The 14,539-nt window shown below is 46.0% G+C and overlaps 1 protein-coding gene across 1 annotated transcript in view; it reads right to left on the minus strand.

The window, feature by feature from the left end:
• LOC118370343 (heparan sulfate glucosamine 3-O-sulfotransferase 6-like) overlaps positions 1-14,539 on the minus strand; it is a 30,439-nt gene that overhangs the window by 1,959 nt on the left and 13,941 nt on the right. Inside the window, exon 2 of the mRNA XM_052485550.1 lies at positions 176-405. Coding sequence (XP_052341510.1) covers positions 176-405 — 230 coding nt within the window. The remainder of the gene's footprint in view (positions 1-175; positions 406-14,539) is intronic.

The raw sequence follows: 14,539 nt of genomic DNA on the forward strand, positions 1-14,539 counted from the left end.
TGAAGACAGGATTAAAGAATAGAGTATTTGTGTGGGTACTGCATTTGACTAGGGAAAAACTATGTTTTTGTGTAATTCATTCATCAATTAATTAATTAATTCATGCATTCATCCATCCATTCATTCCTTTATGCATAGGTCTGTACAAATAAAAATGTATCACTATGATTCTGACCATTGGTGCGGTTCTTGAAGGCGAGGGTCTCGAAGGTGGGGATGTGGGGGGTCTTGGAGATGATCTGAGTGTAGTCAGAGATGGCCCGGGTCACAGGGTCTCGGACCACCACAATCAGCTTCACGTCACGCGACATGGAGTGTACACGCCCCGGGGTCTCCACGGTAACAAAATAACGCGGTGTCTTCTCCATGACAACCTGGCCATCCAAGGCCCTGGGCATCATACTCCTGGGGGATGTAGGGAGGGAGAGAAAGGAAAAAAGAAAAAGAGAGAGATAAAGTATGTTTAAATGGTGTAACTTTTGAGTATTAAAGCCATCTGTACATGTCAGTAATGGAGGATGTCATTAACATGCCTGTCACCTAAATATCTATGTCCTGGCCATGGGTATATTCGGCTATGCCAACAACAACAATTATTATTCCTAGATCTATATATGCTATAGGTTGTACTCCTTCAAGAGTATTCACACCCATTGACTTTTTCCACATTTTGTTGTGTTACAGCTTGAATTTAAAATGGATTCCATTGAGATGTTGTGTCCCTGGCCTACACACAATACCCCGTAAATTGAATTATAACCCCTCTGTTATAGAAAGCCTAAATAAGGTCATGAGTAAAAATGTGCTTAGCAAGTCACGTAATAAGTTGGACGCACTCTGTACGCAATAATATTTATTTTCATGACTACCACATCTCTATACTCCACACAGTGGAGGCTCCTCAGAGGAGGAAGGGGAGGACGATCTTTCTTAGTGAATTTCATAAAAATACAAATATTGAACCATTTCAAAAGTTAACATTTTTAAACATACTATATATATATATATATATATGTCACCAAATAATTGATTAAAACACACTGTTTTGTAATGAAGGTCTACAGTAGCATCAACAGCACTCTGTAGGGTAGCACCATGGTGTAGCTGGGTACATTGACTTCAATTCAAAACCTAGGAGGCTCATGGAGCTCACCTCCTGTATCAGACTCCTGTACCAGACTCCTGTATCAGACTCCTGTACCAGACTCCTGTACCAGACTCCTGTATCAGACTCCTGTACCAGACTCCTGTACCAGACTCCTGTACCAGACTCCTGTGCCAGACTCCTCTACAAGACTCCTGTTCCAGACCCCTCTACCAGACTCCTGTACCAGACCCCTCTACCAGACTCCTGTACCAGACCCCTCTACCAGACTCCTGTACCAGACTCCTGTACCAGACTCCTCTACCAGACTCCTGTACCAGACCCCTCTACCAGACTCCTGTACCAGACTCCTGTACCAGACTCCTGTACCAGACCCCTCTACCAGACTCCTCTACCAGACCCCTCTACCAGACTCCTGTACCAGACCCCTCTACCAGACTCCTGTACCAGACCCCTCTACCAGACTCCTGTACCAGACTCCTGTACCAGACCCCTCTACCAGACTCCTGTACCAGACCCCTCTACCAGACTCCTCTACCAGACTCCTGTACCAGACTCCTGTATCAGACTCCTGTACCAGACTCCTGTACCAGACTCCTGTGCCAGACTCCTCTACAAGACTCCTGTACCAGACCCCTCTACCAGACTCCTGTACCAGACCCCTCTACCAGACTCCTGTACCAGACCCCTCTACCAGACTCCTGTACCAGACTCCTGTACCAGACCCCTCTACCAGACTCCTGTACCAGACCCCTCTACCAGACTCCTGTACCAGACTCCTCTACCAGACTCCTCTACCAGACCCCTCTACCAGACTCCTGTACCAGACCCCTCTACCAGACTCCTCTACCAGACTCCTGTACCAGACCCCTCTACCAGACTCCTGTACCAGACTCCTGTACCAGACCCCTCTACCAGACTCCTGTACCAGACCCCTCTACCAGACTACCAGACTCCTGTACCAGACTCCTGTACCAGACTCCTCTACCAGACTCCTGTACCAGACCCCTCTACCAGACTCCTGTACCAGACTCCTGTACCAGACTCCTGTACCAGACTCCTCTACCAGACTCCTGTACCAGACCCCTCTACCAGACTCCTGTACCAGACTCCTGTACCAGACTCCTCTACCAGACTCCTGTACCAGACCCCTCTACCAGACTCCTGTACCAGACTCCTGTACCAGACTCCTCTACCAGACTCCTGTACCAGACCCCTCTACCAGACTCCTGTACCAGACTCCTCTACCAGACTCCTCTACCAGACTCCTGTACCAGACTCCTGTACCAGACTCCTCTACCAGACTCCTGTACCAGACCCCTCTACCAGACTCCTCTACCAGACTCCTGTACCAGACCCCTCTACCAGACTCCTGTACCAGACCCCTCTACCAGACTCCTCTACCAGACTCCTGTACCAGACTCCTCTACCAGACTCCTCTACCAGACTCCTGTACCAGACTCCTCTACCAGACTCCTCTACCAGACTCCTGTACCAGACTCCTGTACCAGACTCCTCTACCAGACTCCTGTACCAGACTCCTCTACCAGACTCCTGTACCAGACTCCTGTACCAGACTCCTGTACCAGACTCCTCTACCAGACTCCTGTACCAGACTCCTCTACCAGACTCCTGTACCAGACCCCTCTACCAGACTCCTGTACCAGACCCCAGTACCAGACTCCTCTACCAGACTCCTCTACCAGACTCCTGTGTGTGTGTGTGTGTGTGTGTGTGTGTGTGTGTGTGTGTGTGTGTGTGTGTGTGTGTGTGTGTGTGTGTGTGTGTGTGTGTGTGTGCGTGCGTGCGTGCGTGCGTGCGTGCGTGCGTGCGTGTGTGTGTGCGTGCGTGCGTGCGTGCGTGCGTGCGTGCGCGTGCGTGCGTGCGTGTGCGTGTGCGTGCGTGCGTGTGTGTGTGTGTGTGTTTGTTAGTTTGAGTGAGTGAGTGAGTGAGTGAATAATTACAATGTAACAACACCAATAATAATAATAATACATTTGCTATTCCCTTGTTTACAGAGTAGGCGTGCAGCAGGCAAACCCAGCGATGCTATTGGTCCCTCCTCATCTACAGCTGTGATACAGACACTCCAGCAAGCATTTAAAAGGCAGGCTGGTTATGGACCCACATCAAAACATGCTCAAGACCTCACTGCAGCCCTTTCATATTACATTGCAAAGGACATGATGCCATTTCATATTGTTGAGAGTCCTGTCTTTCTGAGGCTGATGAAGGTTGCCGTGCCTCACTACAAAGTGGCCATCACAAACATTATTTTCCGAAGCCTGAAATCCCAAACCTGTACAACCAGGTTAAAGCTGATGTTGGAAAAAGTTTGTACTGTATTATCCAGGCTAAAAGCGTCTGGTGTCTGAGTTAAAGGTAAAGGCCTCTACCAGTGGCTAACAATTACTAAATAGCTAGTAGCTAATTAGCTGGTTAGCTTCTGATGGAGGTTCTAGCTATAACGTCTAAAAAATAGCAGATCCGTATCACATTGGGTGAGGCGGGTTGCCGGAAGGAATATTTCATTTAAAAATGGAAAAAGAGATTGAAATATATTGAAATATATACAAAAACAAAAAGACTGTCACGCCCTGGTCTTAGTATTGTAAACTCTCTCACACACACACAGGGCTATATAAACATCACACCACATTCTATCACCTCGACAGATGGACCTCATTTAGCAGCAATGACTCCTGGGCCCCACCAGACCTCATGGAGACCCAGGTACAGCTGCCACACACCTCGCTGACCACATCTGTTTTCCCCCCCGGCTGCTGCGTCATATTTCACTAAGAATTATGGGATCCCTTTTGAGGAGATGGTGGGGGGACAGAGACAGGACAGGATGATGAAGAGATTATTTTTTTAAAACCTTTATTTAACTAGGCAAGTCAGTTAAAAACAAATTCTTATTTTCAATGAGGGCCGAGGAACAGTGGGTTAACTGCCTGTTCAGGGGCAGAACGACAGATTTGCACTCTGTCAGCTCAGGGGTTTGAACTTGCAACCTTCCAACGCTCTAACCACAAGGCTACCCTGCTGCCCCAGGGTAGCCTAGTGGAGGGATGAAGGGATGGAGGGATGGAGAGATGGAGAAATGGAGGGATAGAGAAATGGAGGGATGAAGGGATGGAGGGATGAAGGGATGGAGGGATGGAAGGATGAAGGGATGGAGAAATGGAGAGATGGAGGGATAGAGGGATGGAGAGATGGAGAGATGGAGGGATGAAGGGATGGAGGGATGAAGGGATGGAGGGATGGAAGGATGAAGGGATGGAGAAATGGAGAGATGGAGGGATAGAGGGATGGAGAGATGGAGAGATGGAGGGATGGAGAGATGGAGGGATGAAGGGATGGAGGGATGGAGGGATGGAGGGATAGAGGGATGGAGGGATGGAGAGATGGAGGGATGACGGGATGGAGGGATGGAGGGATGGAGGGATAGAGGGATGGAGGGAGGGATGAAGGGATGGAGAGATGGAGGGATGGAGGGATAGAGGGATGGAGGGATGGAGGGATGGAGGGATGGAGGGATGGAGAGATGGAGGGATGGAGGGATGGAGGGATGGAGAGATGGAGGGATGGAGGGATGGAGGGATGGAGGGATGGAGAGATGGAGGGATGGAGGGATGGAGAGATGGAGAGATGGAGGGATGGAGGGATGGAGAGATGGAGGGATAGAGGGATAGAGAGATGGAGAGATGGAGGGATGGAGAGATGGAGAGATGGAGAGATGGAGGGATGGAGAGATGGAGGGATAGAGAGATAGAGGGATAGAGAGATGGAGAGATGGAGAGATGGAGGGATGGAGGGATGGAGAGATGGAGGGATGGAGGGATAGAGGGATAGAGGGATGAAGGGATGGAGAGATGGAGAGATGGAGGGATGGAGAGATGGAGAGATGGAGGGATGGAGGGAACAAACAGAGGACAGGATGCTTGTGAATCAGGTTTCAGCACTGAAAAGTCTACCACCCCCCTCTGCCTCCCTTGCAATATGACCTTCTATCAATAGATCCATTCCCCCAACCTGGCCCCATCACACGCACACGTACACACCACACACACACATACACACCACACACACACCACACACACACACTTTAGTCTACCTACAAACACATATACACATAAGCATTACGCAAAAATATCTGCTAAATATTTGTATGCGACCAATAATATTTGATTAGATTTTTATTTGATTTTATACCCCCCCCCCCACACACACACACACACAGACACACACACACGCACACACACACACACACAGACACACACACAGACACACACACACAGATACACACACAACTCTATTTTTGTAAAATGTCAAGACCTTTTGGGTTGTAAACATGTTTGACCATTAAAAACCCTAACCCTTGTCCCTAACTCCTAACTCCTAACCCTAACCCCTAAACCTAACCCCTAACTCCTAACCCTAACCCTAACCCCTAACCCTAACCCCTAACCATAACCCCTAACTCCTAACCCTAACCCCAACCCTAATCCTAACCCCTAACCCTAACTCCTAACCCTGATCCTGATCCTAACCCCTAACCCCTAACTCCTAACCCTAACCCCAACCCTAACCCTAATCCTAACCCCTAACCCCTAACTCCTAACCCTAACCCCTAACCCTAACACACACACACCCCTTAAGGAGAAAAACACATATGATTTAATGTGAAGTTAACGTGATAGTGTGACAACATGTGAGCGAGCAGATGTGAAAACACGATCTCATGTGAAATTAATGTGACAAGGTGATACCATGACACTACACATGTGACAACTTTTGAGCACATTTGAAAACACAATCTCTTGTGATTGTTATTGTTTACAGCATCAGGGATGCAACATTTCCACATGTGACAACATGAAATTACGTGACAACATCTGAGCACATGTGAAAGCCGAGATGTCATATGCCAATTAGAATACTTTACTTTAATTGGCATTATTGATATTAATTTAATTTAAACAGTAAAGGTCCCCGCAGGTTCTGTCTAGTTCCCGCTTTGTTCCAGGGATGCCGCTAGAACGTTGTGTCATTGTCCCATGGAGGTTTTTGTCTAGTTGCGGTGAAAATATGGTACATCTACAACATTCTTGTATTTTTACAGCTAAATTAAGGTGTTAATTGACAGCATAATGATTACTTGGTACTCAATATCCCTTGGGATTTGAACTCACAACCTCTTGAGTGCAAACTATCATGCTGAGCCACCAGGTCTAAGGGAAAGTTAGTGCATATATCTATTGCCAAGAAAATATTTCTGCACTTTGCCTAAAGCTTTTGTAAAAAATAAATTAAATATATACAACAACTTGAAGGTGTCTTCTCTATAAAATGACTGTATGCTGCTGTAGTATGATATAAATTACTCTAAGATCTTGTATAATTTTGTACTGTGAACAAAATTGGGACTTAGCCTTAAATGGGATTTGAAATCATAACCTCATGGTTACTAGCAACTTCCTGCTACAGTGCAGCTACACCACCAGATCTGTGAGCTAGAATGAGATAAGGCCACAGACTTATTGTCAACAATCCATTTCTGCATTTCAACCCTGCTTCCATTAGGCTGCTCTCATAGAGGACCATGGAGTGAGAATGGAACAGAACTCCATCACCTTAGCATTACGATACCTTAACATTATCACAGAGCATATCCCTCTGTATTCTCTCTATTGTTGTCATAGAGACCCAGTTCTCCATGTCTATTGTGTTGCAGTAATCGTGGCATCCATTTTGTAGATGCTCTGGATGAAAAGAGAGATTTAGCATGTTTACAACCTGTCACTTGTTTTTGTCTTTGAAGAGCAATCTTTAATCATCCCTTTCTCCATCTCTCTGTTGAGCTCCATACCCCCCCCCCACACACACACACACTCCTAGGCCACGGGGACAAGCCCAAGCAGCCATAGGTATTGATCCTGGAGGAGTGGGGGGTAAAGTGTGTGGGAGTTGGGGGAACGATGAGCCTGGGTCTCAGCTGGGCCGAGGGTAGCAGGTGGGGTTCGGGGAAGCCTCTGGAGTCCCATCACCCCCATGCTGGGTGGTGTGTGTGTGTGTGTGTGTGTGTGTGTGTGTGTGTGTGTGTGTGTGTGTGTGTGTGTGTGTGTGTGTGTGTGTGTGTGTGTGTGTGTGTGTGTGAGAACAGATGTGGGATGGTGGAGTAAAACTACATAAAGACATTTTTTTATGTGACAGAATAAACTGGCATCAACTACCAAATCTATTTAGTCTGTATATAGTACATTAACAACCAATGTGTCAAAACATTGAAATTGTTCTCTTATTGATACCAACACAGTGTGTGCATTCGTATGTGTGAGTGAATGAGTGTGTGTGTGTGTGTGTGTGTGTGTGTGTGTGTGTGTGTGTGTGTGTGTGTGTGTGTGTGTGTGTGTGTGTGTGTGTGTGTGTGTGTGTGTGTGTGTGTGTGTGTGTGTGTGTGTGTGTGTGTGTGTGTGTGTGTGTGTGTGTGTGTGTGTGTGTGTGTGTGTGTGTGTGTGTGTGTGTGTGTGTGTGTGTGTATATATATATGTGTGTGTGTTGGACTGAGCGCCCACTCATCCATTTCGCTGCACTGGGGACCCTCCAATCCATTGTAGCGTTGCCCTGTCCACTTCCAGCAGACATCCATCATAGCTGGGCCCAGACCGCCCTGCCTCCCCTCTTCAACCCCCCAGAGAGAGCCTTAATGAGGGCTAGATCACCCCGGTCGTCTAGGCCTTATGGAGATCAGATCACACTGTACAGTACTGGGATGGGATGGCTGGATGGGCCACACCTGATTTAATATAGATATATACATGTGTTGGAGCACAAACACACACACACACACACAAACACACACACACAGTAATCAAGAGACACTTTTGTTTTCCCCCTTTATGACACTATGTCTATGTCATAACAGAAATCAGACTCCCCTACTCTTAGCCCAGGTTTCACTCTCCCATTCCAAAACCCTGCGTTCAAAGAATCCACTAGATTCCCTTTCCTGTCAGACGTGATCTCACCTAACACACCACTTCTGAAGATCGCATGTTTTGGCAGCCGTTCTTCAGCCATTTGCACGGCAATTATATTCCTGTGTAAAAACACATGTGCAACGTCAAGCACAGGGAATCCATTGGTATAAATTGATACGCTGCTTTTAACGAGTTAATCTGAATTGCAAATGAACCTAAGCCCACGTGAGAACATCTGACTGTGGGAAAGACCGATGAATTGGAATCCGTCATCGGGGATGCCTTCTTCTCCGGATGTGAACAGAACTACCTATCTAAACCTCTGAATGGCTGCCATGTTGAATTATTAGTAAACAACAAATTGATTGCAACACTGTCATCTATACTTGTGATACTGACCACAGGATTTGTAAAGACAGATTCGTACACAGTAAGAGAAACACAATTCCTATATCAAAAGACAAATACAGCAACATATTTAATGACTGGTTAAGAGGATGAGACAAAACTATACAATCCGTTATCTCTAAAGGTAGCTCTGAACAAAAAAAATATATTTAAACGCAACATGTAAAGTGTTGGTCCCATATTTCATGAGCTGAAATAAAAGATCCCAGAAATGTTCTATACGCACGAAAAAAGCTTATTTCTCTCCAATTTTGTGCACAAATTTGTTTACATCCCTGTCCGCGAGCATATCACCTTTGTCAAGATAATCTATCCACCTGACAGGTGTGGTGTATCAAGAAGCTGATTAAACACCATGATCATTACACGGGTGCACCTTGTGCTGGGGACAATAAACCGCCACTCTAAAATGTGCAGTTTTGTCACACAACACAATGCCACAGATGCCTCATGTTTTGAGGGAGCATGTAATTGGCATGTTGACTGTAGGAATGTCCACCAGAGCCGTTGCCAGAGAATTGAATGTTTATTTCTCTACCATAATCTGCCTCCAATGTTGTTTTAAAGAATTTGGCAGTACGTCCAACCGCCCTCACATTCGCAGACCACGTGTAACCCCGCCAGCCCAGGACCTCCACATCTGGCTTCTTCACAAGCGGGATCAGCCACCCGGACAGCTGATGAAACTGTGAGTTTGCACAATTGAAGGATTTCTGGACAAACTGTCAGAAACCATCTCAGGGAAGCTCATCTGTATGCTCGTCCTCCCCAGGGTCTTGATCTGACTGTAGTTCGGTGTCGTAACCAACTTCAGTGGGCAAATGCTCACCTTCGATGGCCACTGGTACGCTGGAGAAGTGTGCTCTTGACGGATGAATCCCGGTTTCAACTGTAGTGTGGACAAGTGGACAAGCAATTTTTCTGATATCAACGTTTTGAACAGAGTGCTCCATGGTGGATGTGGGGTTATGGTGCAGGCAGGCATAAACTATGGACAACGAACACAATTGCATTTCATCAATGGCAATTTGAATGCACAGATACCACAGATAGAACAATGAGAGATATTTCACCGGATGTATAGATATGAAGCATCCGCTTGGTGTTTCCACTCACTACCAAATATGGTATTGAGAGGAAGCCCAGTGGCCGGCAGTGGGAGAAGATGGAACCAGACAGATTTTGGCCGACGTTCTGCACATTTTCTCATCGATGAAACATTTGATCTCAGTACAGTTTTCTGTTCCCAAAGCTAGAATATGTTACGAACAGAGTGTACTACATTTTGAAGACTTTAGCCTTAGCCAAAGTTTTTTAAACGTGTGTTATTTAGAAGGAGTGCAAAGGCGAACTGAGTTATTACACACGCGCACCTCACAGAGTAGACGTTCCCTAACGGAAATATGCTAATTAATGCTAGAACACACCAATAGGATCTCGCCAGCTCATGCTTGGCTCTGCCCACCTCCTTGCTTGTTCTGCCCATTATGACAAATGTGTTCCCATTTGACACGACAGGCTGTGGTCTATCTTGGTTAAGTTATAACAGATATTTGAAGATACCGTGATGAGATCCTGAGGCCCATTGTCATGCCATTTATCCAACACCATCACCTCATGTTTTAGCAGGATAACGCACGGCCCCATGTCACAAGGATCTGTACACAATTCCTGGAAGCTGAAAATGTCCCAGTTCTTCCACTGTCTGCATACTCACCAGACATGTCACCCATTGAGCATGTTTGGAATGCTCTGGATTGACGTGTATGACAGCGTGTTCCAGTTCCCGCCAATATCCAGCAACTTCACACAGCCATTGAAGAGGAGTGGGACAACATTCCACCGGCCACAATAAACAGCCTGATCAACTCTATGCGAAGGAGATGTGACAGGCTGCATGAGGCAAATGGTGGTCACACCAGATACTGACTGGATTTCTGATCCATGCTCCTATATTTCTTAAAAAGGTATCTGTGACTAACAGACCAATCATTCCCAGTCATTTCTGTTCAGTGATTACAGTGGATTTAGAAAGTGTTCAGACCCCTTGACTTTTTACAAATTTTGATATGTTACAGCCTTATTCTAAAATTGATTCAAACTTAAAACTCTACACACAATACCCCATAATGACAAAGCGAAAACAGGTTTAAGATTTGTTTGCAGATTTATTAAAAATAATGCTTTGTCATTATGGGTTATTGTGTGTAGATTTATTAGGGGAAGAACAATTGATATATACTATTTTAGAATAAGTGTCAGGACTTCCACCGAAGTCGTTTCCTCTCCTTGTTCGGACGGTGTTCGGGCGGTCGGCATCACCGGTCTTCTAGCCATCGTCGATCCACTTTTCATTTTCCATTTGTTTTGTCTTGTTTTCCTACACACCTGGTTTCCATTTCCCTCATTAAGTTTTGGGTATTTAACCCTCTGCCCCCCCATGTCCTTGTGTGTAATTGTTTGTTCGTAAGTGCTTGTGTACTATGTTACTGGTGCGCCGGGTGTTGTACCCATGTAGGTTCTTTTTTTTATTGCCGTTGGTTTTGAAATGAACCCGCTCCTGCTATTTCTGCTCTCCTGTGTCTGACTTCACTGCCACCAGTTCCGCAAACCCTTACAATAAGGCTGTAACGTAACAAAATGTGGGAAAAGTCAAAGGGTCTGAATACTTTCAGAATGCACTGTATATTTACTGTATTTACAGTGTGGTCATTTAGCATCAATACATGTCACTGCAGCAGGACAGAATGTTATCCTATGACCTCACAGGAACACAGACAGACAGCACTGAACAACCAGCCAGTCTCCACACAGACAGGCAGCACTGAACAACCAGCCAGTCTCCACACAGACAGGCAGCACTGAACAACCAGCCAGTCTCCACACAGACAGACAGCACTGAACAACCAGCCAGTCTCCACACAGACAGGCAGCACTGAACAACCAGCCAGTCTCCACACAGACAGACAGCACTGAACAACCAGCCAGTCTCCACACAGACAGACAGCACTGAACAACCAGCCAGTCTCCACACAGACAGACAGCACTGAACAACAATGCCAGTCTCCACACAGACAGACAGCACTGAACAACCAGCCAGTCTCCACACAGACAGGCAGCACTGAACAACCAGCCAGTCTCCACACAGACAGACAGCACTGAACAACCAGCCAGTCTCCACACAGACAGGCAGCACTGAACAACCAGCCAGTCTCCACACAGACAGACAGCACTGAACAACCAGTCAGTCTCCACACAGACAGGCAGCACTGAACAACCAGCCAGTCTCCACACAGACAGGCAGCACTGAACAACCAGCCAGTCTCCACACAGACAGGCAGCACTGAACAACCAGCCAGTCTCCACACAGACAGACAGCACTGAACAACCAGCCAGTCTCCACACAGACAGGCAGCACTGAACAACCAGCCAGTCTCCACACAGACAGACAGCACTGAACAACCAGCCAGTCTCCACACAGACAGACAGCACTGAACAACCAGCCAGTCTCCACACAGACAGACAGACAGACAGCACTGAACAACCAGCCAGTCTCCACACAGACAGGCAGCACTGAACAACCAGCCAGTCTCCACACAGACAGACAGCACTGAACAACCAGCCAGTCTCCACACAGACAGACAGCACTGAACAACCAGCCAGTCTCCACACAGACAGGCAGCACTGAACAACCAGCCAGTCTCCACACAGACAGACAGCACTGAACAACCAGCCAGTCTCCACACAGACAGGCAGCACTGAACAACCAGCCAGTCTCCACACAGACAGACAGCACTGAACAACCAGCCAGTCTCCACACAGACAGGCAGCACTGAACAACCAGCCAGTCTCCACACAGACAGACAGCACTGAACAACCAGTCAGTCTCCAGCCCTGGGGGTATAGAGTAGACCTCCCATGATATTCCCCTGGGGTGAGGGAAAGGTCAAAAGGTCGGTGGAGATATGTGTGGTTGTGGTAACACTAAGTTTACCCTTTAACCTCTAATCTCTGCTTTTCATCTGCACAGTCACACCAACCTATCCTCAATATTCTTTATTTCTTATTAAAGTAACGCATGGCTGCCCGTTTTACGGGCTCCTAACCAACTGTGCTATTTTGTTAGTTTTTCGCATTGTTTGTGACTAATTTTGAATATAATGTTGCTGCTACAGTCTCTTATGACCGAAACGAGTTTCTGGACATCAGAACAGCGATCACTCACCTCAAACTGAACAAGGATTTTTTCTTCAGTGAGTGCAACGCAAAGGATTTACTGCTTTGTCAAGATAAGGGCCAAATCCCCATCATCAGCGTGAATAAAAGACGAAGGAAAAGATGGGAGGAGGGCGGGGTGCCTTGTTAGAATTTGCAGATGAACCACCACTTCACTCCATATTATTGGCTAACGTGCATTGGAAAACAAACTGGACGATTTACGATTAAGGCTAATCCTACCAACCAGATATTAAAAACTGTAATATCTTATGTTTCCCTGAAACGTGGCTGAACAACGACACAGGTAATATAGAGCTGGCTGGCTTCTCTGTGCATTGGCAGGACAGAGCAGCTACATCTGGTATGACGAGGGGCGGGGTTGTGTATCTATTTGTCAATAACTGATGGTGCGCGATGTCTAATATTAAAGACATCTCGAGGTATTGCTCACCTGAGGTAGTTACCTCATGATAAGCTGTAGACCACACTATCTACCAAGAGAGTTCACACCTACATTTTTCATAGCTGTCTATTTACCACTACAAACCGATGGTGGCACTAAGACTGCGCTCAACGAGCTGTATATAAGCAAACAAGAAAATGCTCATCCAGAAGCATAATGATATATGAAGCATAAGCATAATGATATATGGTTAATTATGTGGTGTAATTGGGAGCTCATCATTATCTGTGAGCGTAAACTGACCTGGTGTCAGGGGTCAACCTGCCAGGCCTGGCAGCGATGTCAAGTGGCCTGACACTCTCAGAGCCCCATCTGGTCCTGGGGATGGGACAATCTGTTGTCACTCTGGGACGTCACTGATACACACACGCACAATGGAGACATGGTACGTGTGTGTGTGTGTGTGTGTGTGTGTGTGTGTGTGTGTGTGTGTGTGTGTGTGTGTGTGTGTGTGTGTGTGTGTGTGTGTGTGTGTGTGCGTGCGTGTGCGTGTGTGTGTTTGTGTGTGCGTGTGCGTGCGTGTGCACGTGCGTGTGCGCGTGTGCACGTGTGCGTGTGTGTGTGTGTGAGAAAGAGAGAAAAAGAGGTGTGTGTGTGTGTGCGTCCATACGTGTTTGTGACCAATATCATGTTGGTAAAACACAGAAAACACACCTCTGACTTTCAATCAATCTCACCTACTGACCCTGTAACCATTAAATCACACTGTCAGAGGTTACAGAATACCAATACTGCATCACCAGTGGTAGATAAGTACGAACATTAATACTTTAGTAAAATTAAAGATATCTTAATAGAAAATGACTCAAGTAAAAGTGAAAGTCACCCAGTAAAATACTACTTGAGTAAAAGTCTAAAAGTATTTGGTTTTAAATATACTTTAGTACAGTGGTGGAAAAAGGACTACTTTGTCATACTTTAGTAAAAACAGAAGTAAATGCTCTACACCACATTCCTTATATTAATGCAAGCCAGACGGCACACAGGTTTTTATTTATTTTTTTACAATCGCTAGGATCCATTTCTCAATACTTAGGTCACTTTTTCAAAACCCTTCACACAGTGAGCACAACAGCAGTCTATGTGGGCTAAACTGTGGATCGTGTTTCATTGCTTTGGCTCAAAACACATTCAATGACTACATCTTTCAAATGTCATGAATTCTTTTCTCACTCAGACACAAAACCCTGTGTACCTATTGGCCAATTTGCACATGTTTACATACTCTTTTCAAAACTGTTAAACTTAAGTTCAAAACCTAACATAACACAACATTGAATAAGAAAGCAATTTGCTACATTTCTGCAGTAATACCGTTTTGAAATATATTCCAAATGTAAAAAATGAAATACTATCAAA

Source organism: Oncorhynchus keta, chromosome 3, assembly GCF_023373465.1.
Source record: "Oncorhynchus keta strain PuntledgeMale-10-30-2019 chromosome 3, Oket_V2, whole genome shotgun sequence".
Taxonomy (NCBI): Eukaryota; Metazoa; Chordata; class Actinopteri; order Salmoniformes; family Salmonidae; genus Oncorhynchus; species Oncorhynchus keta.